The 25,432-nt window shown below is 23.3% G+C and overlaps 5 protein-coding genes across 9 annotated transcripts; 2 read left to right on the top strand and 3 right to left on the bottom strand.

Annotated features, from left to right (window-relative positions):
• Positions 1-643: 643 nt before the first annotated feature.
• Positions 644-3,008, bottom strand: LOC127280515 (uncharacterized). 3 transcript variants are annotated; one of them, XM_051303551.1, is made up of 6 exons: positions 2,646-3,008; positions 2,371-2,506; positions 1,746-2,244; positions 1,399-1,602; positions 1,070-1,284; positions 644-919 (listed from the first exon to the last, which is right to left on the bottom strand). In XM_051303551.1, exons 1-6 carry the CDS (start codon positions 2,702-2,704, stop codon positions 713-715), a joined length of 1,320 nt encoding a protein of 439 aa, XP_051159508.1. In that variant the 5' UTR covers positions 2,705-3,008; the 3' UTR covers positions 644-712. The 3 variants fall into 3 exon arrangements, with proteins under 3 accessions (XP_051159508.1, XP_051159509.1, XP_051159510.1); XM_051303552.1 differs by having other exon boundaries at positions 2,371-2,503; XM_051303553.1 differs by lacking the exon at positions 2,646-3,008 and having other exon boundaries at positions 1,746-2,254; positions 2,371-2,504.
• Positions 3,009-3,060: 52 nt separating this feature from the next.
• Positions 3,061-5,129, bottom strand: LOC127280528 (39S ribosomal protein L9, mitochondrial). Its single transcript, XM_051303574.1, has 2 exons — positions 4,939-5,129; positions 3,061-3,900 (listed from the first exon to the last, which is right to left on the bottom strand). The coding sequence occupies exons 1-2, from the start codon at positions 5,032-5,034 to the stop codon at positions 3,178-3,180; spliced, it is 819 nt and encodes a 272-aa protein (XP_051159531.1). The 5' UTR covers positions 5,035-5,129; the 3' UTR covers positions 3,061-3,177.
• Positions 5,130-5,478: 349 nt separating this feature from the next.
• Positions 5,479-7,725, top strand: LOC127280537 (thioredoxin domain-containing protein 9). Of its 2 annotated transcripts, none has more exons than XM_051303586.1 (4): positions 5,479-5,640; positions 6,099-6,288; positions 6,470-6,671; positions 6,900-7,725. In XM_051303586.1, the coding sequence occupies exons 2-4, from the start codon at positions 6,112-6,114 to the stop codon at positions 7,166-7,168; spliced, it is 648 nt and encodes a 215-aa protein (XP_051159543.1). In that variant the 5' UTR covers positions 5,479-5,640; positions 6,099-6,111; the 3' UTR covers positions 7,169-7,725. The 2 variants fall into 2 exon arrangements, with proteins under 2 accessions (XP_051159543.1, XP_051159544.1); XM_051303587.1 differs by having other exon boundaries at positions 5,525-5,640; positions 6,104-6,288.
• LOC127280530 (copper chaperone for superoxide dismutase) lies at positions 7,721-10,514 on the bottom strand. The gene is made up of 7 exons (XM_051303576.1): positions 10,374-10,514; positions 9,904-10,102; positions 9,030-9,225; positions 8,851-8,917; positions 8,498-8,679; positions 8,201-8,328; positions 7,721-8,031 (listed from the first exon to the last, which is right to left on the bottom strand). The coding sequence occupies exons 1-7, from the start codon at positions 10,386-10,388 to the stop codon at positions 8,021-8,023; spliced, it is 798 nt and encodes a 265-aa protein (XP_051159533.1). The 5' UTR covers positions 10,389-10,514; the 3' UTR covers positions 7,721-8,020.
• An 87-nt stretch (positions 10,515-10,601) lies between these two features.
• Positions 10,602-25,333, top strand: LOC127280495 (FHIP family protein GK23746). Of its 2 annotated transcripts, XM_051303517.1 has the most exons (12): positions 10,602-11,130; positions 18,987-19,195; positions 19,472-19,723; positions 19,809-19,962; positions 20,084-20,329; positions 21,425-21,472; positions 22,012-22,179; positions 22,292-23,096; positions 23,168-23,655; positions 23,728-23,932; positions 24,009-24,156; positions 24,238-25,333. In XM_051303517.1, exons 1-12 carry the CDS (start codon positions 10,981-10,983, stop codon positions 24,395-24,397), a joined length of 3,033 nt encoding a protein of 1,010 aa, XP_051159474.1. In that variant the 5' UTR covers positions 10,602-10,980; the 3' UTR covers positions 24,398-25,333. The 2 variants fall into 2 exon arrangements, with proteins under 2 accessions (XP_051159474.1, XP_051159475.1); XM_051303518.1 differs by lacking the exon at positions 21,425-21,472 and having other exon boundaries at positions 10,603-11,130.
• The last annotated feature ends 99 nt before the right edge of the window (positions 25,334-25,432 follow it).

The following is a 25,432-nucleotide window of genomic DNA, read 5'->3' as shown; positions in this document are numbered from 1 at the left end:
AAAATAAAAATTGTTTCTCAACGTAGAAAAATTGTTTACTGCTGCTCCAAAAATGTAATATGCTACACATCGTATTTATATTTTATATATAATATATATAATTATTATTTTTATTAGATAGTAACAAGTTAACAATAAGCAATATTTTTACATTGTTCTTAGTATTCAATTGTAAATGTCATTTAACGTATTTCCATTACGGAATTATATAATTAAAGAATTCAAGACCTTAATTTTTTTAAAAACAATATATTGTCAAATCCTTTGGGTTTTTATTTATTTACATATTTTCACAATTCTTTTTTTAATCATGAATTTTACTTTTTAATTTTATTCTTACTTTTTTTATTATTTCGTACTATTAATTATTATTATTATTAGTAGTATTAATTATTTATATTTATAATATTTATTAATAATTACATTTATTAATTAATATTAAAAAATAATTAATGGAAATAATAAATAATTATTAAATAACGAAAATTCATTAGAGATTTTAGTTAAAATTTTTAATTTATTACTCTTTAGAAAAATTATTTTTAAAAAATTAAATTTTTGAATAAAAAGCAATTAATATTTTTAGTTTCTTGAATGAGAAAAAGAGGGGACAAAAATTTTTGGACACAAAAGAAATTTTCTTTTCTCCATTTATTTAAAACAATTAAAATTTTAGTTATTTATAATTGTTTTTCATTTTTACATTACTAATTTAATTATGCTCCCATGTTGTTGTTGTCGTTGAAATAATATCTTTTTGCTTTCTTGTCGCAAGAATAATTGCACGATCAATCCATTTTTTTCTCTCCTCTTTTCGTGATTTATTATATTTTTTACTCGTATAGAATTTCGATTTTTTCTCCAATTTTAAATTTAACTCAAAATCTGGTCGAGCATTTGGAATTTCCTCAAACGATTTCTATAAATATAATTACTAATTTTCAAACAATTTTATATATTTGAATTTATTTTCATTAATTTTTTATTTTCTTTTAATTTAATTTGAATTTTATTTTAATTATCATTTAATAATTAATTTAAATAAAGTATTTTTTTATACAACTAAAACCTCGAGATTAATTTTCCAGGGGAAGAATTGATCCTGTGATAGATCTTCGTCTTCATTTTTAATTGGCTCAGAAATTGGCAATAGTAAATGATCGAAATTTGAACGTGGCATTCCCAAAATTCCCACTTTTATTCCCAATTCTCCAAGTTTATCTTCTTCGAGATGTAGAGCATTTTGAAAAAAAATAACACGTGGATCTTTTGATGTCAATGAATCTGAATTTAAAAAATTTTACTTTTGTATTCTACTTTTTTTTTAGAAAAAATTATTTTAAAATATTGATAAAAATCAATGATTCTGATTTTATATAAAAAAGAAAAAACAAATACCTAAAGCCAAAAGTCGAAAATCACATTCTGAATTCAATAATTGATAAGGCAATGATGAATTTCTCAAAAGTTTTCTTCTTTTTCTCATTTTTGGTCCATGTAACTCAACACGTTCATTGTCTTTGATATTTTTCATCAGTTCTGGATTTTTTCTCTCCGCTATATTGTAAGAATCATTTCTAAACAATCTGTGTAATTCAATTTCTGAAAAACGAACAATTATTATTTTTTTCAATACCGTTTTTGCTTTTTAAAATAAAAAAAAAATTAATTATTAGTAAATATTAATTTAATTTATTTTTTTCCGAAAAAAACAATTTCCAAATGTAAAGAATTTTTTTTTTTACCAATTAAATTGTAAAATTTTCTCTGCAATGCAATCCAAATAACTTGATGTGAAATTGCCAATAAAGTTTCAAAAATTCTCAAATCCTTTTCATGTTGCGATTGAATAAATGATTTTTTATCAATCATCATATGATGATAATATTCACCATAATTGGAGCCAATTAATAAATTTGAATATTCACTGGCTAAAATTAAACGTAAACAATTTAAATCATTTGCACGTTTCAATTGTTCGCCATGCGCTAAAGGATTTTCAATTTTCTTCTCAATTGCATTTCGTGTTGTCATCATTTCCTCCCAAGTCTCAAGATAATATTGAAAATAAATAATAAGTGCACGTAAAAAACAATCGGCTATTGGTAAATGAAAAAAATTAATAAACTGTACACTAATTCGATTTGTCGTTAGATAAAGTACTAAATTTTTCACATCTTGTAAATAAATAATATCATTCTCCTTTGATTTGCTTTTTCTCATAAAATGTTTACGAAATTTTATCTGCAAAAATCTGTTATTGTTTATAATAATTTATTATTTTAATAATTTAAATTAGAATTTATTTAAATTTCAATTCTATTGGATACAAAATTAGATTATTTTTAGGGGAAAAAAAAAAATTCTCACCTCTTGATTTGTGCTCAAAGCTTCTTGAAAATTAAAAACTAAATATGAGTGTGGACAAAAAATATCAATTTCCTTTTGCGATAATTTCAATTTCCCTCTATTTTTCTTTTGATCTTCTTCTAATTTTGAAGTTCTACTTTTTCAAAAGGAAAAAATATATAAATATTTTTTTTTTAAAGAAAAAAATTCTACTTTTTTATAATAAAAATTTTTTTATCTACTAACAAAATTTGTTATTATTTTTATTTTTAATTAAGAAATTAAATTAACTGTACCCTGCAAGTGAAATTCCTTCGGTAACTTCATTCCAAACAAAATATTTTCTCTCGCTCATTTTGTTAAAAAAAAAAAAGAAAAATCGAAATTCTATTCAAATTGAGAGAAAATTTAAAAAACAAATTGGTTCACTTATTATGTGAAACCAAAGAAATGACACGAGCTGAAGTTGTAGGAATATTGATTTGATTCTAAATCGTTGGCATGGTTTCGAAATTATTTTCAATGAAAACAAATTGCGGCGACCTTTGAAAATATTTCTTTTCTTATTTTTTTTTTTTATAATTTTAATTTAAAGAAATTTTTTCATTGTCAAATAGAAAATATAGAAATATTAAAAAAATAATTTTTGAATTTTAATAAAAAATATTTGTTAATACTTTTTCAAAAAGGAAAAAACAAATTATGAAAAAATAATTTTATTTTTTTTTTTTATTTTCAAATTTCATTTTAATATAAATCAACAATTATTTCAATATCGCTCAATATCTAAAACAGTGAAATTAAGATTTTCAAAAAATACAAAATAATTTAATTTTCAGTTTTAGTTTCATTAATTTTACACAATCTATGTCGAAGCATTGAATCCAATATTGGTTTATCGTCGGGAAATATTGCTTCAGCTGGATATAGAAAATAATTTGGATCAAGATTTGCGCTGAGAATTGGATTTCTATGTACATGATGAATACGACAACGTACATTCATTGTTTCACGATTATTAATTGTTATTTTAATAAAAAATTCTTTATTTTCCATTAATTCTAAATTTGGACCCGTTATCACATGATCGGGCATTGTTATTGCATCTAATGGCAAATAAATACCATGTCTTCTTAATGCACAATTTACATGCCATTTTTCTAATGTCCAAGATTGTTTTATATTCATTTCAATTATTACAAGACGTGTTGCTAAAATATTTAATGTTCTTTCAACGTAAGGTGAACTAAATTTATCTTTTTTCTCCTCAACATTTGCATATTTTGCAATATTTTCAGGTGATGCATAAACAGCAAGTCCTGGTAAAAGTAATTTATTATAAGCTATTGAATGTTTTAATGTTAATCGTTCGCCTTTATTGCCAATTCCTTCAACATAATCCATTAATATAACATCCAATGGTTGCAATTGTTTTCTATATGGTGAGCCAATTATTTCGTAAATAAAATGTCGATGCTTTAATTTATCAGGATGTGGTAATGATTTTTTTTGAAGTCCCACGGGATATTTTCGTTTTACCACATAAGTAGTCTACCAAAAAGAAAAAAAAAAAAAAATTAAAGAATTTTTAAATTCAAATTTCAATTGTATATATTTAAAAATTAAATTTTTGTTTTAAATTCAATTAATTAGAAAATTGCAAATTTAATTATGTAATAACCATATTATAATTTTGTATTCAAAATTTTATTTATTAACAATTCTTTTTAAATTTTATTCCAAATTCATTTGTTTAAAATTCAATTTTATTTTTGTCGTTTCGATACATAAATATTAAATTTTGGAATTTAAAAATTAATTTACATAAATAAACGTGAAAAATAAAATAACAGAAATAATAATAAATTAATAACTGCAATAAAATAATAATAACAAAAAAATAATAATAATTAATAAAAATAAAAAATAAAATAAAAAATAAAATAATAATTAATTATTAAATAATTAATAATAATTAATAATAATTAATTATTAAATAATTAATAATAATTAATTATTAAATAATTAATAATAATTAATTATTAAATAATTAATAATATTTAATTATTAAATAATTAAAAATAATTATTAATAATTAATAACTGCATAATTACCGAAAAGCAATTGTAAAATAATAAAGTAAATTAATATCAATTAAACAAATTGAAATCTTAAAAATATATCTCGTATAAAAAAAAACGATCGTAAAAAAATCGTCATTTATTATTTATATAATTATATAAATTAAAATTATAATAAATAAATTAATATTGTAATTATTAATACTGTATTAATTATAATAATAATAATTTTATAAATTACATAAACTATTGTAAATTGTGTAAACAAAATTCTTATTTTTTAATTTACATTTATAAATTCATTAAAAAAATAATAAACCATCGTTTTGTTTGAGGTTAGGAAAATTAAAAAAAAAATAGAAAGTATTCTATTCACTCTGTATTGTTAAAATTAATTTATTAACAATATATAATTAACTTTTTTTTCATTTATAATTTTAATTACCATACAACTTTTGAATTTTAAACAATAATGAAAAGATTAATAATAATAATAAAAACTTCTTACCCGTTTTTGTTGAACGCCAATTATTTTCGAACTTTCAAGTAAAGTATTTTCATTTGATCGAAAACAATTTAAAACACTTCTCATACTATTTAACATTTTTTTATATTTGTCTTTTTCTTCAACAAATACAAATTTTTATTATTTTTCTGTTTTGTTTAGTAAGTATAGGTTATGTCTAATTCATTCAACATTTTCGATATATAAAGATCGATTTTTACGGTTTCGATATTTTTTGAATCAATAAAAAAAAACTGTTTAAAAAAATTTTAGTAAAAGGTAATTGGAATTTTAAAATTTTGTTAAAATTCTACAAAAAGGCTATATTTTTTGTTAAATAATTCTTTTAAAATTGTTTGAATTGTTTGAAATTCACGCCAACTGACTGCAGCGCTCTCTGTGAACTTGGGAAAAAAATGGTAAATAAAGGCATAATCACAATTGTGAATTTTTGAAAATATTAAAAAACCCTTTGATTTGTTACGTAATATTGACCCAATGGAAGTGACCAATCAGCTATTGCTTTTTACAATAAATTAATGAATGATAAAAATGTGAATGAACATTAAAGATCACCATTTTTTTTTACAATTTCATTCATTGACATTAATACGTGAATGTCGTGTTGTTTTTATTCTCTTTAATAATTTATTCCGTTTTACCTTATAAGGTGTGAAAAAAGTTTCTCTTGTGTAACTATTACAGGTATTTAAAATTAAAACATAAGAAAATATTTATTTAATTTTTACTAAAAATACAAATTGACAGGGAACAAAATATTTAATTATCGGGGTGCGTGGCTGTCAATTTACCGTTACAATTTTTATTTGAATGAATTTTATTTGATAATTTTATTCCAAGTGTGTTTTTAAGAATTTCTTATTCAAATTTACTTATGTTTTTAAATTAATTTAACAATTTTTTTGTTTCACATAACCTCACTTTCTTTTGCACGTTTGATATTCGATTTTAGAGAATTGTTAATAATTTTTTTAATTTATTGATATTATTATTTGATACTATCAATTTTGGTTATTAATAACAAAAATAAAATATTTGTAGTTTTAATAGAAATTTGTAGAATAATTATAAATTATTGAGGCAAAATATTTTCGGCGGTAAGAAAATTATTTTTTTAATTTTTGAATATTATTAAATTTAAGTTTAGAAAAAAAAATGGAAGCAGCCATTCAACAGAAACTCGTGGAAGTTGCTCAGAAAGTAGAGGAACATTTGGACGCAGAAATTGAGCGTCTCGATAAATTGGACATTGATGATATTGAAAAATTACGTGAAAGACGATTAAAAGAAATCAAAAAAATTCAACATCAAAAGCAAATCTGGATTTCTTTAGTGAGTTTTTTTTTTTAAATAAATTTTAATTTAAAAACTGAATAAAATCTAATTTGTCTCAATAAAATTAAAAATGTTTAAATAATTTTTTTTCTTTCTTAATTTTAAAGAAATTTTATTTTATTTTTTAATCAGTTTTTTTTCATCGTAAAATAATAATTTTTTTTTTTTTTTTTTTTAGGGTCATGGAGAATATTCCGAGCTTTTTGATGAAAAAGAATTTTTCGAGGTTTCGAAAAAATCGAAAAACATCGTTTGTCTATTTTACAAAGATGGCTCGCCACGTTCAAAAATTGCCGATATGCATTTAAAAATTCTAGCCAAAAAACACGTGGAGGCACGATTTTGTAAACTCAATGTCGAAAGATGTCCTTTCTTAACGGGTAAACAAAAAATATTTTCAATTTTTAAATCATTTTTCAATTTTAAAATTAATTTAATTGAAAAAAAAGAATTCAAAAATTTTATTTTTTTTTAATCATTATTTTTTAAAAATTCTTTACATTGAAGAATTTTTTCTTGCTTAAAATAATAAAAAAAAGAAATAATAAAATAATAATAAATAATAAAAAGTATAATTTTTGATATTAAAAAATTAAATTTTTTAACAGAACGATTGAGAATAAGAATAATTCCGACAATTGCACTTGTCGTTGATAGCAAGGCAAAGGATTATATTGTTGGTTTCACTGATTTGGGTAATTGTGATGATTTCTCAACGGAAATGATGGAATGGCGAATCGCTCAATCGGGTTGCATAACGTACAGTGGCGATTTAATGCATCCACCTGAACAAGAGAAAAAACCATGGCTAAATCAAAAGCAAAAATCAAAAACAATTCGCGGCAAAGAATCTGACGATTCCGATGACGACGATTAATTTCTCATATTTCGTTATATATTTATTCCTCAATTTTTATAATTCTCACACCTCAATTGTTTTTTCCTTTTATTTGCTCGAGCTTTCAATTGTTGCCTTTTTTTAAAAAAAAAAATAATCTATTATTTCAAAAAATTTGCACTATTTATACATTTACAAATTTGTTACAAGTCGTGCCGGGAGGAATTTATTTAAAAAAAAAAAAAAAAATTTAGAAATTACAAAAATTGAATTAAGATTTTAATTAAATTATAGTTATTTAATTCAATTTCAAAAAGAAAGAAAAAAATTTGTTAATACTTGAAAAATTTTAATTTTTGAAAATTATTAAAACGAAATTAAATTGGAAACAGGATTAGAAAAATTGATTAGTATTTTTTTTAAATTGAATTCGAATGAAAATAGAAAACAATTTAAAAGAAACATTTTTTATTTAAAATTTTTATTTCGCACTAATTTTAGTTTTTAATAAACAAAAATCGAATAATTTATTAAGACAAAAATAGAATTATAAGCTTTTTACACACTTTTTTAAATAAAGAAATTGTTAAATAGAATTTAATCTTTTTTATTTTAATTTAAACAGAAATATTTTGAAAAATTCCACAAAAAATTTACTTAAAATTGATAATTATTGATAATATTAAAAATTGATATTAGAAAATTGTAAATTACAAAAATATATATATTTTGAGAAATAGAAAGTTAACTATAAAAAAATATACAAAAATAATTTTTTTTACTAGATATTTTTTGAAATGTAAATAAAAAAAATATTTGTATTTCTCATGCTCAGGAATGCTCTTCACTGGGTTAATTTGTTTCTTATCGATTAATTTAGTCTCCAAATTGTCAAGGATTTTCTGCAAAACAAAAAAAAAAGGGAAACAAACGTTAATTTGTTAATAGTAAAAAAAAAATATAATAATTTGTTAATGAATAATGAAATTAAAGTAAATTTTAATTTTTTACATATGAATCGAAAATTAACACAAATGAGTCAAGAAATAGAACATATTTTATTAATCGTACTCGAATTTGTTTTTTGATCATCGATACTTCGATTTCTCTCATCCCAAAGTGTGAGACCGTCACAGGCGCATATTTGTTTTGTATTTTGAAATAATCCCGAAGATCTTGCAATTATTCCGCAAACAAGTCTGAAAATTAACAAAAATTTGTTAATTAATAATAAATTATTAATGCAATTTTTTATATATTTTTTTATATTTGTTTATATTTAAATATTCAAATATTTATTAATTTTCTATTTATTATTTATTTTTTAGAGTTTTTTAAAAATTTTTTTTCCTTAAAATATTTCGTTACTTGTTTCCGCTGTTTCCATCAATTTTCGAAGTTGGACTGTCGCCTTTTCCAAAATCATCGGCTTTTTCCGTGATAACCAAAGATCGTCCAATTATTTCCGGAACATTCAATAAATGATCGAGAATTCGAAATCTCACGCGTCCAGAATCGTCGGCAATAATATTTCCCAAATCTCCCATGTGCTATAAAAAAAGAAAAAAAAAATCAAGAAATTAATTTTTTTGAAGCAATAAATTATAAAATATTTATTTATAGAATTATTAATTATTAATTTAATTTCTAATTAATTAAATTTCTGTCAATAATTTGAAATTTATTTATTTTAAATATGAATTCTTTTTTTTTCAACGCACTCTTTTCGAAGACTCGTCATCTGGTCCACCGTGAGGTGAATTATGTGGATTAAAATGATCGCCAACGCTGTAATTAATTTTTTTTTTCTTTTAATATTACAAAATTAATTTATTATTTTATATATTTCGTTATTAAGAGATTAATAGATTCTTTTTTTTCTTTTTTTTTTCTTTTTTACCTCTCACAACCTCGGGAAATGTCACCACATTCGTGGATATGTAAACCATGAGCACCTGGTGACAAACCATCGATTGTGCCATCAATTATACAACCTTTATCAATTTGCGCGAATCTAATAACACCTTTCGCTGATTCACCGAAACTGTAACCAGAATTTCCGCCCAACATCGAAACAGCGCTATACGATTCAGAGCCTAAAAAATTATTCTATCGATATTATTATGTTTTCTTCATTAAAAATTACATTTATAATTGTAAATTTTAAAAGTGATTTAAATTTTTAATTTTATTAAAAATATTAAATTTATAGAAATTGCAAAATAAATGATAATTTATTAACAATTAAATTAAAAGTAAATCAATTTTATTTATATTTTTTATTTATAAAAATAAATTGCAGAATAAATTAATTTATTATAACAATTAAATTAAAACTAAATCAATTTTTAAATAATAGATTTTCAAAAATTCGAAATTAAAAAAAATTAATACTGCAAACTACTGAAAAAAAAATTTATTTGATTCAAATAATCGATTACTTTATTATCAAATAAATATTTACTTGAACTAAATAATTTTTATTTATGGCAATTAAATTTTATTTCTTTCAAATACAAAATTTATTGGTTCAAATAAAGTTTATTTACTTCAAATAAAAATTATTCTTAAAATAAATATTTATTTGATAATAAAGTAATCGATTATTTGAATCAAATAAATTTTTTTTTTCAGTATAATTGTATTTTAGAATTAAATTTAAAAATTACTTGCGCATAAATTTTAAATTTTCGAATAATAAAATTTTCTTTATAAATAGTAAAAAATTAATTTTTATATATCAAACAAAAATTAAATAGTATTTTTTTATTCACCTCCGTAACCTTTAAAAACGGCTTTTTTTCCCGTACTCTCAATTTTTTCCTGAATTAAAGAATAAGGAAGTTCTGAATCAACAACAACAGTTCCTCGTTCCAAAGAAATATCAACATTTTGAATACCATTGACATTGGATAATGTATTTTTTATCGTATTTACGCAATTTTGACACGTCATTTGCACTGCGAATTCAATCTAGTAAATTCAGATTTAATTAAAATTTACTAATCTTATATTTTATTACATACAATTATTATTTTTATATTTTAAAAATAAAACCGAAATTTTTAATAATTCAAAAGTATTTTAGAAAATTTTTTTTTTAATTTTAATGCGAAATAGAAAATTTTGCAAAATCATTGTGAATTTTCGGTATTTTTCTATATATATATATAAATAACAAATCTAAACTGTTTCTTTTTACATTTATTATAAATTACAATTTAGATTTAATACAGCTACTTACCTTAATTGAAGACATTTTATTAAAATATCAAAATAAACAGCAGAGAAAAATATCAACAAAAGAAGAAAAACACACGTGTTAAAGGTTAGAAAATTTGACAGCACTGTTTTACCAACAATCGTCAATCTTCTATACATATTTTTGCGGTCGATAATGTTGCACACTAACCTAAAAATATATGACAGTCAAAAATTCCTGGAAACGAGATGAATTTTTTTTTTTTTTTTTGCTATAGTGCTACTGTAAAGTGAAAATTGCGTCAATGTATTTCTATTCATTGTTTTCAAACTGAGATAAAATATAAACGAGTACATGGACTGAATAAATAAGAGATCATTATAATTCCATATCTTCCTTCTTTTTTTGCATAGTTATCACGCGTACAGTGTTGAGACAGCTTGTTTAAAAACGTTTAAAACTTTTTCTTTTTTTTTTTAGAAAATGTGAATGACAATTAAACGTTTTTTGAAGTTGTGTGTTTTTATTGTTATAAATTATAATGCGCGTTATTTCTCTAAATATATATATATGAAAAATAGATCTATATAAAGGTTATGTTGAAAATAATTTTGAGAAAAAAAAGGTAGCAAGCTGAATAATAAAGGAGATGAGTTGGTTACGAGGTAATTCTCTTGGGACAAATTTTGGTAAACAAAGGTCCAGAGATTCTCCACCTAAGGATGCTGATCCCACGGCATGTTATGACAGTTTTAAAAAACATTGGCAGCAGAGCTACGAAATTATTTCCAGCACACAGGTTAGTTTATTTATTTCTTTTTATTTCTATATATATACATGATAGATACGTATATATATATATATATTTCTCCAAGGTTTTCTACTTTTTCTCAATTCCTTATCATATATATTGCGTTCGTATTTTTGTATCATAAATTTTTATATCGAGTTCTATTGATAATAAACAAAGTGACAATTATGTTTTTTTTTTATTATATTATTTTGTTATTCAAAAATTGTTACGCGCCAGAGTTACCGTTACTAAAAATAACAGTAACGTAATTTGATTTCAAACACAATAATAAAAAAAAATGTAATAATAAAAATAATATAATGATAAAAATAATAATAATAATAATAATAATAATAGAAATAATAATGAATAAATAATTAGTTATAATAATAATTATAATATTTTAGAATGAAATAATGAGTTTTTAATATGACTCGAAATATTTGTAACTTAACCTCAAAATTTAAATAAATATGTGATTTAGCAATAATTTAAAAAAATATTTCTATTCTGTATAATTTTATTTTATTATTTTAATTGATAAATATTATTATATTTGAATTTTTATAAATTAAATTCTTACATAATTGTATAATTTTTTAAAAAATTTATATTTTCCTACATTTTCTATTTTATTTCGAAAAAAAGAAGAAAATAATTTAAAAATCGATTGAAAATTGGATATAAATTTAAAAATTACAATTATTTTTTATTTCGTTGCCAAGTTACTAAAAAACAAATCAAATTACACAACAATCGAATTTGAAAATAGAAATTTTTTACTTTGTTGCCAAGTAACGAAAAAACAATACAATAATTAAATACAAAAAAAACAGTTTTTTTTTTTTTTTTTTTTTTTTTTTTTTGAATCAGTACCTTCGGCTTGTTTTCAAATAAAACTTTAAAAAAAATAAATTTTATACCTTGAAAATAGTTCTTGAAGAATAGAATTTAAAAAATCGTTTCCAAACGCAGACAAGAAAAAAAAACAATTAAAAATGTTAATTACTCTAAAAATAATTTATTTTTTGCCTTTGATTTTAGTTCAAAATGAAAAAATCATTTTTCAAAACAGAAGCATTTTTAAAAAGAAGAGAGAAACATTTCGAAAATTCGAGAATATTGTAAAATCGATTAATTTTGATATTTATCAAACACTGATGATCACTGATGATGATGATGAAGGAAACAGGCATCAAAATTTATTTTCCCTTGTAAAAATTATTCAGCAAAATTTACCAACATTACAACTGAATTCTTTACACTTTAATGACGAAAAAATGGACAATTTTTTAAATCTTGAAATAATTTCACATTCACGAGACACGACTTTATTTTTATTAATAATCGATGGAAAAAATTTGTTAAAAATCGAAAAATCAATGATGCAAATTGCTCGTTTATCAGGTACAAAAATTCGTCCAAAATGTTTAATTATCCATTTTTCTGATACAATTTCGAATGAGAAATTTCTTCGAAAAATGTGGAAAATGGAATATTTTCTCGATCTCACAATAATTCAGATTAACGACAAAAAATTTAGAATTCATCAATTAAATCCATTTATTCGTTATAAAAATGTAAAATTCACAAGAAAGGAAATTTTATTTCCAGATAAATTAAAAAATATGAATGGCTATCCAATGAAAATTGGAATATTTCAACGTCCACCTTTGGCATTTATAAAACGAAATTCCACTCATCATCCAATTGAATTCGTTGGAAAAGATGCAATTGTTAATAAATTATTTTCCCAATTAATGAATTTTAAATTATTCTTTATACCAACAATGGAAGATTATTTTGGAAAATATTCTTCTGATAAAAATAAATCAACTGGTTTAATGTATCAATTATATGATCGACAATTACAATATATTGGCGTTAGAGGTTTATTGCCTGGTAATAAAAAATTTCAAATTGGTTATGAATTTGCAATTTTTGATTTTAATCAACTTGTCGTTATGATGCCAAAATTGATGGAATCACGTAAATTTTCAATGGGTGATACAATTTTTAATACAATTGTATTAATAATTACAATTATTCTAATAAATTGGATTTATAAATATTTTTGCAAATTTGACGAAACAATTTGGAATACAATGACAATTATTCAAATTTTACTTGGAATAGCAATTGTCAAACAACCTGAGAAATTGAGAGAAAAAATAATTTTCATAACAATGTTTTTGATTTTTTTATTTTTCTCCTCGGATATTTTTGCAAATCTCACCAGTGTCACTGTTATGAGAGATGATAAATTTAAAATTAATAAATTCATCGATTTAGAAAAATCCAATTTTTCAATTGGTATTCGTGTCAATGGATTGATGTACATTAATTCAACACATGATAATGATTTAATAGCAATGGTAATGAAAAAGAGGAAAATTTTTCCCTCACCTGAATTTTGTGTGAAAAATTTAATTAAAAATAAAAATGTCGCTTGTATTTTGACACGAACAATGGCTGAATGGTATTTATTGAAGTATAATAAAAAAGAAAAAGAGGTGATGCAATTGATTCCGGATAATTTTTACACGTCAATGGAAGGATTTGCTCTTGAAAATGGTTCGCCATATCGGCAAAAATTTGAGGAAATATATTTATTATTGCGACAATGTGGATTATTAAATCGTTGGAAAGTGAAATTTCTCGATTATATGAAGAGTGAAATGAAAATTATTGATTTTGAGACAATAATTATGGAGGAGAATGAAATGTTTCCTTTTAAATTGTTAATGTTGTATATTATTAGTTTTGGATTTGGATTATCGTTTATTATTTTTCTCGGCGAATTATTAATTGACAAGATCAATAAAGTTTTCCTTCTTTTCTTAAATAATTTTCATTTTTAAAAATGCTTAGAAAAATAAAGATGATTCAAAAATTGATAGCAAAAATTGTTTGAAATTTAAAAAAGAGAAATTGAAAACGTAAAGCAAGATTCTTTGTAAGATATTTTTTATTTCGTTGCCGAGTTACTAAGAAAAAAAACACAACAATCAATAAGAAAATGTAATTAAAAACTTTCTTTGTTGCTATGTAACGAGAAAAGAAATACAAAAAATAGTAGAAAAAGAAAAAAAAAAAAAAAATTTCAAATCATTTTTCGACTTTGTACCGTCGACTTGTTTTGAAATTTCCACTCCTGGAAATAGTTTCTAAAGAAGAAGTTTCAAAATCCAAAAAAATTAACAATGTTATTCACTTTAAAAATCATTTATTTTTTACCGCTAATTTTGGCTAAAAATGAAAACATTTCTAAAGGCAAAACAAAATTCAATAATATTTTAAAATCAATTAATTTCAACATTCATCAAACAATGATGATAACTGATGATGAACTTAAACATCAATATGCTACTTCTTTTTTGAAAACAATTGAAAATTTACCAATTTTACATTTGAATATCTCATTTTTTAATGATGAAAAAGTGGAAAAATATTTCAATTTTGAAAAAATGTCAATTTTACGAGAAACAACACTATTTCTAATAGTAAGTGACGAGAAAAATTTCACAACTATCGAAAAAACAATGATGCAAATTGCCCATTTATCAGAATCAAAAATTCGTCCAAAATGTCTAATTATCCAATTTTCGAATATTTCTACTAATGAGAAATTTCTTCGTAAAATGTGGGAAACGGAATTTTTTCTCGATCTCACAATAATTCAGATTAATGACAAAAAATTTAGAATACATCAATTCAATCCTTATGGTCGTTACAAAAATGTAAAATTCACAAGAAAGGAAATTTTATTTCCAGATAAATTAAAAAATATGAATCGTTATCCAATAAAAGTTGGAATATTTCAACTTGCACCTTTGGCATTTCTAAAACGAAATTCAACAAATCATGTAATTGCAGCCGATGGAAAAGATGGATTAATTAATGAATTATTTGCCCATTTAATGAATTTTCAACAAATATTTGTGACAACAGAGGAAAATTATTTTGGTAAATATACACCGGATAAAACAAAGGCAACTGGTTTAATGTATAAAATGCTTTATCGACAATTGCAATACGTTGGCATTGATACATTAATGCCTGGTATTAAAAAATTTCAAGTTGGTTATGAACCTGTGAAATTGGATTTTGAACAACTTGTTGTTTTGGTGCCAAATTTAATTGATTTACAAACATCATCAATGAGATCAACAATATTTTATGCAATCACAATAATAATCACAATTATCCTTTTAAGTTGGATTTGTGAATATTTATTGAAATTTGAGAGAAAAATTTGGAATTCAACGACAATTATACAAATTTTATTTGGAGTTGCCATACCACAACAACCGGAAAAATTAAAAGAACGTATTTTTTTTCTAATAATGGTTCTTGTTGGTTTTTTTTATTCGTCGGAAATTTTTGCAAATCTCACAAATGTGAGTTTTGTCAGCGATGCTATTTGTAAAATTAACAATTTTTCAGATCTTAATAAATCGGAACTTGACATTGGTACACAAATTAATACAATGCTTTATATTCATTCAACACAGGATAAAGATTTAATAGAAATGGTAACGAAGAAGAGGAAAATTTTCCCCTCACCTGAATTATGTTTGAAAATTTTGATTGAAAGAAAAAATATCGCTTGCATTATGAAACGAACAATTGCCGAATGGTATATGTTGAGATATAATAAAAAAGAACACATTGTAATGAATATGATGGAGGAAATTATTTACACATCGATGCAGGGTTTTGGTATGGAACCTGGTTCACCTTATCGGCAAAAATTTCAATATTTGTATTCACGTATACAACAAAGTGGACTTTTAAATCAATGGAAGGCAAAATTGGTTGATTATGTGAAAAATGAGGGAAAAATTGACGAAATGGAATCGGTAATTAAAGAAGAGAATGAAGTGTTTAATTTGAAAATGTTAATATTCTATGTTGTTGGTTTTGGACTTGGATTATCGTTTATTGTTTTTCTCGGTGAATTATTCATTGACAAGATCAATAAAATTTATTTTCAATGAAAAAATTTTCTCTAGAAATGCAAAAAAGAAAATTGTTCTTGGGGAATGAAAATAGTAATCTTTTTATATTTCGTTGTCAGCTGAGAAAAAAATTGTAATTTAAAAATCGAAATTATTGTTGCCTAGTGACAAAAAAAAGGATACAAAAATCAACAAACTCAAATTTGTATCAAACCGACTTTTGGTATAGAAGAAACAAAAATTGTTTTTCAAAATTCAAAAATGCTAATTATTTTAAAAATTATTTACCTTTTGCCATTGATTTTGGCTAAAAATGAAAATATTATTTCTAAAATTAGAATAAAATTACCAAAAATTGATAATATTTTAAAATCAATTGATTTTAAAATTCAGCAAATATTTGTGATCACCGATGATGAAATTAAACATCAATATGCTGCTGTACTTGTGAAAAAAATTCATCATTTACCAACGTTACATTTCAATACCTCTTATTTGAGTAATGAGAAAATTGACAATTATTTTAATTTTCAATCATTGGCAATTTCACGTGATAATACTCTATTTCTAATAATAAGCGATGGGGAAAATTTTTTAAAAATGGAAAAATCAATTATCCAAATTGCCCGTTTAGCAGGTTCGTCAAATCGTCCAAAATGTCTAATTATTCGTTTTTCTCGTGAAATTTCAAATAATGATGAGAAATTTCTTCGAAAAATGTGGAAAATGGAATATTTTCTCGATCTCACAATAATTGAAATTAGCAACAAAAAATTTAGAATTCATCAATTAAATCCGTTTATTGATTACAAAAATGTGAAATTTACAAGAAAGGCAATTTTATTTCCGGATAAATTAAAAAATATGAATGGCTATCCAATGAAAATTGGAATATTTACCTATCCACCATTGGCATTTGTAAGAAGAAATTCCACAAATCATCCAATTGAAACATCTGGAAAAGATGCACTTATCGGTGAATTATTTGCCGAGCGAATGAATTTTCAACCGATATTTGTGCCAACAAAAAATGATTCTTTTGGTAAATATTTAGCGAAACAAAAAAAAGTAACGGGTTTATTGTCAAAAATGTTTCATCGAGAATTGCAATACATTGGTGTCAGTACAATGGTATCAAACACTGATTTATTTCGTCAAGAGAGGAAAAATAATTTTCTTTTTGGATTTGTTGGTTTTGATCTTGAACAACTTGTTGCTCTAATTCCAAAATTAAAAGATACATCAACATTTTCAATGGGAGGCAACATTATTTATATAATTCCTCTAATCACAATTTTACTAATAATCTGGACACTTGAATATCTCATAAAATTTGATCCAAAAATTTGGAATTATACAACAATTATAAAAATTTTCCTCAACATCACCGTTGATAAAGAACCGGATAAATTACAAGAACGAATTATTTTTCTAACAATAATTTTTGTTTCTTTCTTTTTTTCATCGGAAATTTTTGCTGGTTTCATTGGCTACAGTATTAGAAACAATGTCACAAGTCAGGTATATAATTTTATGGATTTAAATAAATCGGAACTTGAAATTGGTACACAAATAAATACAATGCTCTATATTCATTCAACACAGGATAAAGATTTAATAGCAATGGTAATGAAAAAGAGGAAAATTTTTCCCTCACCTGAATTGTGTATTAAAAATTTGATTGAAAAGAAAAATGTCGCTTGTATTATGAAAAAAACAATTGCCGAATGGTATTTATTGCAGTACAATAGAAAAGGACAAGAGGTGATGCAATTGATACCGGATAATTTTTATACAACTGTACAGGGATTTATTGTTGAACCTGGATCACCGTATCGGAAAAAATTTCAAAATTTGTATTCATTAATGCGACAATATGGAATTTTAAATCGTTGGAAAATAAAATTTCTCGATTATATGAAAAGTGAAATGAAAATTATTGATTATGAATCAGTAATAATTAGTGAGGAATATCAAATGTTTCCTTTTAAAATTTTTTTATTACGAATTCTTGGTTTTGGATTTGGTTTATCGTTTATTGTTTTTTTGGGTGAATTGGCGATTGATAAGTTAAACAAATTTTTTCGTTATAAATTAGGAATTTTTTTTCTTTTTGTAATTAATTTTTGTTGAAATTATTTATGTAATTATGTTATTTATGAATTTTCAATTTTTAATTATTAATTATTAATTATTAATTGTCAATTGTTAATTATGAAAAAAAACTTCGTTATAAATTAGTTATTTTTTTCTTGTTGTAATTAATTTTTGGTTGAAATTTTTATGTAATTATGTTATTTATGAATTTAGAATTTTTTATTATTAATTATTAATTATTAATTGTTAATTGTTAATTGCCAATTGTTAATTGTTAATTATGAATTTTATGTAAAATGTTGAAATGTAAAATATTCAATTCAAAAAAATGTTTCCTATATTATTTTCTTTATTTGCATTTTCTTTTTTAACAAATCGATATTATTGAAGAAGTTGTTTTTAACAATGATAAAAATCTTTTCCTTATTGTAAACATAGTTTCAGGGCTGAAAAATGAATCGATAAAATATAATTTTAAAAAGAAAAATATTAGAAAAAAAAAATTTCAACAAACATTCAACGAATTTAATCAAAAGTGTATTTAATTTTTTTAAATAAATAAATATTATATAATTTAACTGTTTCTATTATTATTATTATTATTATTATTATTATTTTTAATATAACGTTTTAAACGAATTACATATTTTGATAATTGAATTGAAATTTCCTTGGTCAATTATATTAAATAAATTATAGAAAATTAATTTAATAAATTTAAATTTACAAATTTTTTTTTTTTCATTTTAATATTTTTTAGAAGAAGAAAAAAAATTCTTAATTCTTAAATTTCTTGATTTACAGCCTCCAAAAGGACTTCCAAAGCAGGACGATGTTCTTGGTGTGGTGAATCATGTTGATCAAATGGTGACTCTTCTATTGTTGGAACTACGAAATTCCACATTACCTAATCACCGGAATACAGCATCGCCTACACACTCTCCATGTTTAGAGTACTTACTCAGCGAAAATTTACTTGATAAACTCTTTGATTGGAGTTTATATACAGGAAAGTAAGATCTCATTTTTTGGACTCAATTTTTTTAACGTTAAAAAATTTTTTATTTAAATCAAAAAAAATTTTTTTTTTTTTATTTAATTAAATAATAAAAATTCTACTACTACTAATAATAATAGTAATAATAATAAAAAAAAATAATAATAATAATACAATTTCGGATATTGCAGAATTATAATAAATAATTAAAAAGAATAAATTATATAATATAATTATAAATAATTTGATAATATAATAAATTAAGTTTGTAATTTTTAATTTTCATTTTTAGATTTAACAACGCTGTTCGTTTGGAACAATTGAAATTATATGAGCTTTTGGTTTCCCATAATAGTGCACTTTTGGCACATGAACCAGTGGCAAGGCCATTGTTACGATTATTAGAACAATGCGCAAACGATGTTATGCCTTTTGAAGTTGAAAAAAAACTTGTAATTTTACTTAATCAACTTTGTGTTGCTCTTATGCAAAATCTTGCACTTCTTGATCTTTTTTTTCATCCCAAAGCAAATGAAAAAAATAAGTGAGAAGAATTTTTTTATTTTATTTTTTTTCATAAAATTATTATCTACTTTTTTTTTCATATATTTTTCTTATTTTCTTTGTAGATTTCTCATTTTTACACTTTTAATACCACATATCCATCGTGAAGGTGGTGTTGGACAACAAGCAAGAGATGCAATGTTACTTTGCATGTCATTATCGAGAAAAAACGATGAAGTTGGAAGTTATATTGCCGATCCATCAACTGGAGTTTGTTCGGTAAATTGTCTCTCTGTTTTTTTTTTCTTAAAATCATATTTTTTGAATATTTGAATATTATAAAATACTTTATAGACAAAAATATTACAAAAAATTTTTTGTTTTAATTTTCTTCATCAAGGTATTGGCAATGGTTATAAATGCCCTTTATTCAGATTTGCCGAAAAAATTGGATATCGAAACAGATGATTGGCATCGATTGACACCCGATGATATCAATGATATGCCGGCAATTACGCAATTAATAAATTATCTTGAATTTTGTAATGCAGTGGCACAAGTTGCCCATCCACTTGTTCAAAAGCAAGTTCTCGATTTTTTGTACAATGGATTTTTAGTTCCAGTTATGGGTTATGCGCTTTTACAGGTAAACAAAAAAATTATTTTTTTTCTCTAAAATATTTTCACAATTTTTCCTAGTTATCCAAAAAAAAAAAAAAATTGTATTTTTTTTACCTTTTTTTGATGAGTGCTTGTTTGCTTGTTTTGTCCTATTTTTTTTTTCTCTTTTTTTTAAATTACAAGTTTTAAGCTTTTTAAGTTTTTTTAAATCTACAAACGAAAAAAATTGCCGTTAGTTTTATTAGATTTAAACTATTTTTAGTTTTGTAAATTAAAATTGTTTATGTAAATGTAAAAATTTGGGTATACGTAAATTTGAAATTTTTTCTATTATTTCGATAAAATTGTAAATTTTCCAAAAGAAAATTTTTAATCAAATAAAAGAAAAATTACTATTTTAGCTTTTAAATTTGACATTTTTTTTGGGTAAATTAATTTTTTTTACAATAGAATAAAATTTTTATTGTTTATTTGAAATTTGAATTCTTATTTTATTATATTATTCAATTTTTAAATATTCCGTATTACAATTTGAATTTTCTAAAAATTTATATTTTGATTTTTAAAAAAATGGAAAATTCGTCTAAATTCTGTTTTTATAGAGATGAAATATTATCGATTTCTTCACTGAAAAAAATTTGATTTCAAATAATCGATTACTTTTGACATCATTATCAAAGAAATATTTACTTGAACCAAATAATTATTATTTGATTCAATGTATTTTGTTTAAAATACACAAATTATTGGTTTAAATACAAATTTTTAATTCAATTAAAAATTATTTTGCTTCAAGTAAATATTTACTTGATATTAAGTAATTGATTATTCGAATCAAATAAATAATTTTTTTCAGTATTTAAATTGATAAAATAAATTTTTTGAATTTTTTATATTTTATTTTATAATATAAATAAATAAATATTTTTTGTGATCGGTGGTGGTAAAGAAATGAAAATTTTTTTTTCTCGAAAAATTGTATTTTTAAATGTAAAATATATAAAAAAAAAAAAATATGTATATAATATCTGTGAAAAAAAAAATAATGGTTAAGGTAATATTTGATGTAAATGTTTGTGGTTGTCGGTGGCTCTGAGGTGATTATCATCTTGCTTTGTAGGATTCTCTTCACTTGACTATAGAACAGCTTGATGCACCGCAAAACAGGGTTCGTACCAAAGTCAAATACACCTATTCATTTAAATTCTATTAATTTAAAAATTAAAAATTTTGCACTAGCTTCACTTTAATAAATTTCCTATGTGTAATATTTGCTGATTTCTTTTTTAAATTGTGCTTTTATTTCAGAATAATCTTCTTTTAATTATTAATTATTTAATAATTATATATATTTTAATTATTAATTTTATTTTTATGTTTCATTTTAATTACAAAATTGTAATTTATAATTTATATTCACTGTTACATTATCCTTTTTTTTAAATTCATTACAATTTTTTTATTTGCATTTTTCATTTCATATTTATTTTTTATTTCGCTTCTAACATTGTTTTTTTGCTTTTTTCTCATTACTATCGCCCTTTCCATTTATTAGGTATGGAAATTTTTTTTGTAATTTTTAATTTAAGAAATAGAAATTATTATTTTTAAAATAATTCTATTACTTCTTTTTTCGGGTTAAGAAGCATGTCAAGGATTTGGTTATAGTAAAAAAATGTATAATAATAATAATTTTATAATTTACAGTCTTCAGTGGAGGATCTTATTGCAGCAACAGCTTATTTTGATTTATTTTTACGTTCAGTTACCGAACCCGGATTATTGCGTTCATTCGTTCGATTTTTATTGGAGGATAATTTCGATGATTGTCGTATTCTTGACAGTTTAATCCAAAGAATATCATCTAAGTCTCGGGTGAGTTATTTCATAAACATTTTTCTAGTTTTTTTTTTAATTTAGGTAAATTTTAGAATTATTTTTAAAAAATAATAAGAAAGTAATAAAAAAATTTTTTATGCTTTTTCAGCTCTGTATAGTGACACTCGCACTTTTTGAAACGTTAATTGATTTAAATTGCGAGGACGTGATGCTGGAACTTTGTCTCGCTTCTTTAAGTCCCTGCAATCATGTAATGCATTCACAACGACGAAGGTTACGCGATATTGATCCATTTGCACGTGCTGCTGATAAATTTCTTTCACTAACGCCAAAATGTTGTCAACCATTTGCAATTGTTGCTTCAAATTTAACACCTCCAAATTCTTTGCCACCAGTGCCTTCGTCAGCGCGTAGAAAAAGTTCCAATGATGGAAATATAAAATCACTACCACCATTGACAACATCAACAACAACAGCAAGTAATTATTGTTCACGTACAACAGAAAGTCTCTATGGAAATTATCATGCCTATCTTTGTGATGCGCGACAAAAAATTACCTCTTGCCAAATTGCCTGCACAAATTGGTCCTGCCTCTACGATGGAGAATCATCACCACGTGACAATAGTAATACAAGTAGTGTCACAACACTTGCCGATGACAATGCCAATAATAATAATAATAGTCATAATAGCACAAATCGTACAAATTATTCCCCGGATATTGAGAATATTAGCGAAGATGTCACCGATAATTCACAAATGCAAAATATTCTCGATAATATTCAATCATTGTTGAATGTTAGCGGTGGAAGTGAAGAGAATTTATTAAGTGATAATGAATCGTCAATTAAAATTTTATCTAGGGAAAATCAAGAGAAATTAGATGCTGATATCGCTGAATTATTAAACGAGGAAATTACTATCGTTACAATTGAGAATTTAAATAAAAAAGGTATTTATTTATTTTTATATATTTTTCTATAAATTATAAAAAATTCTAGAAAATAAAAAATAATCTTTAAGGTTCAGATAGTGGAATTGATGAATCGAATACGGCAATGAATTCACTGTTATCAATTGGTGAAAGCAGTGGTTATGAGAGTTTTGCATTTAAAGGATCATCGGAATCAACGCCTGATAATGAATCAAATGAAGATCATATTAGTGAACACGATGAAACAATAATTGAATCGTCATGTAGCGAGGAGGCAAGTGTACAAATTCACGGTCTAAGGGGTGAATCTTGTGAAACAATTTTGTCATCGAGTCGAGAAACATTGAATAATAATGGACAAAATCGACGGTCCATTATTAATGGACAACCGAGTGTTGGAATTTTTCTCGATGTTTTATTAAGAAAATTAGAATGTATGATGTCAAATAATATTTATGTTAATTTACATCTCACGGGACTTATTAGCAGGCTCGCTATTTATTCACAACCATTGTTACAATCGTTTCTTCTCAATCATTCACTTGTTTTTCAACCCAATATCCGATCATTGTTTCAGGTTTGTTCTTAATTTATAATTCATTTTTTTTTAGTTTCTTATTTGGAAATTAATTTTCTTTTCTTTTTTCAGGTAATTGCGTCATTAAAACAAAAAATCGATCAATTTCTATTAAAACACGAGGATGTGGATTTACTTATTGAGCAGGCGAGAAATTTTCTCATTGGCCGTGAGGATAAACTTGTTAATGCGAGAAAAAATGCATTAGAAGCTGCGGCACGATCTTCGACAAATGAGACAATAAAAACAACGACAAACAGCGAATCATTTTCAAGAGGTTAGCAGATAAATGAAATTTAATTTTTCTTAATAAAACAATTTTTCGATTTATTAAGGAAAATTTTTATTTTCAGGTGAGCCAAAAAAACGGAGTTTAACTTCTTCGTTGACTCAAATGTTTAGAAGATCAAGCGGAAGTTCCTCTTTTTCCAGTTTAACAAATCCACAATCAAGTATTTCTGAAAATCATCTGGAAATCGTTCCAGACGGTTCTGGATATCGGTAATTAATTAATTATTATTTTAAATTCTTAATCCGTTGATTTAAATTTGAATTTATTAATAAATAAATTTTTTTTTTCAGGTATTACACGAAAACTTCATGGGAATCGCCGAGTGAAATAACAGCCGTGCAAAATGTAATTTTATGCGCAGTTGTTTTGGACGAATGGCTCAAGGAACTCGCGGCAATTACACAGGAACACGCAATCACCTCCCTCGTCAGTCAGGAATTGAAAATTTAATTATTTTTTTTTTTCAATTTCCATCTTCAAATTAATTAACACACGTAATATCATTGTGTTTATAAAAAAAAAAAAACAACCGTAAAAAATTGTGAGAATGCAAAAAATTTAAATTTTGCAACAAAAAAATTACCATTAAAATAGAAACGAAAAAAAAAAAACTCCCAACAGAGTTTTTTTTTTCGTTAATGTATCTCAATTTGTGATAAGGGCCAAAAAGTGCTCTACCAAAAGTATTCACACCAATTTTACGTGCAATGATACATAACTGAGATTCCGATACATAATTATGATTATTTTATCAATTAAAAATTCTCATTACATCACAGAAGCAATTTTTTGAAAATAAAAACCCTTTCTTTTTATTTAATTTTAATCAAGGGATGAGAGGGGGGAAATCTCAAATTAATTACGTGATTGGGTTTTTTTTTATGCTTCCATGTTTTTGCGATGTTATGAGAATTTCTTGTCAACAAATAATATTTGTTTTTTTTTTACTCTTACGAAAATATTAAATTGAATTTAATAATAATAATTATTTTCGAAATAGGGACAAATTTTGAATTTAAATAATTTTGGAAAAAATTGCAATACAATCGCAATGATAATCAGCAAAAAAAAATATATGTTTCGTTTTGAAAAGAAATTTATATACATATATTGAAAAAAAGAGAAGACTGAAATCGGACGATTTTTTTAAAATTAAAAATCGTACCAAAGATTGAAATTGTAATCGCTTCGTTTTATTTTCGGTAAAAAAAAAAATTCAATGGAACAAATTTCTTTGAAGTTGATAATTTGATTATTTAAAAAAATGTATTGCGTGAACAATTTAATTTTAATTTAAAAATTACAAAAAACCTTGATATTATATGCGATATTACATAAAATTTAATTTTAAATCGTTTTTGAATTAAAAAAAAAAAAATATATTTAATTTTAAAAAATTTTGGCTATATAAATACGAAAGGATCAAAGTAGATATGAGTATTTTTTAATATAAAAATTATATTTTTCGAGAAATTGTATTCTAGA

This window comes from Leptopilina boulardi, unplaced genomic scaffold, assembly GCF_019393585.1.
Source record: "Leptopilina boulardi isolate dan_hultmark-lab unplaced genomic scaffold, ZJU_Lbou_2.1 LbouV2_248, whole genome shotgun sequence".
Classification (NCBI taxonomy): domain Eukaryota; kingdom Metazoa; phylum Arthropoda; class Insecta; order Hymenoptera; family Figitidae; genus Leptopilina; species Leptopilina boulardi.
The sequence above is the reverse complement of the archived record's forward strand: the minus strand, read 5'-3'. Positions and strand labels throughout refer to the sequence as shown.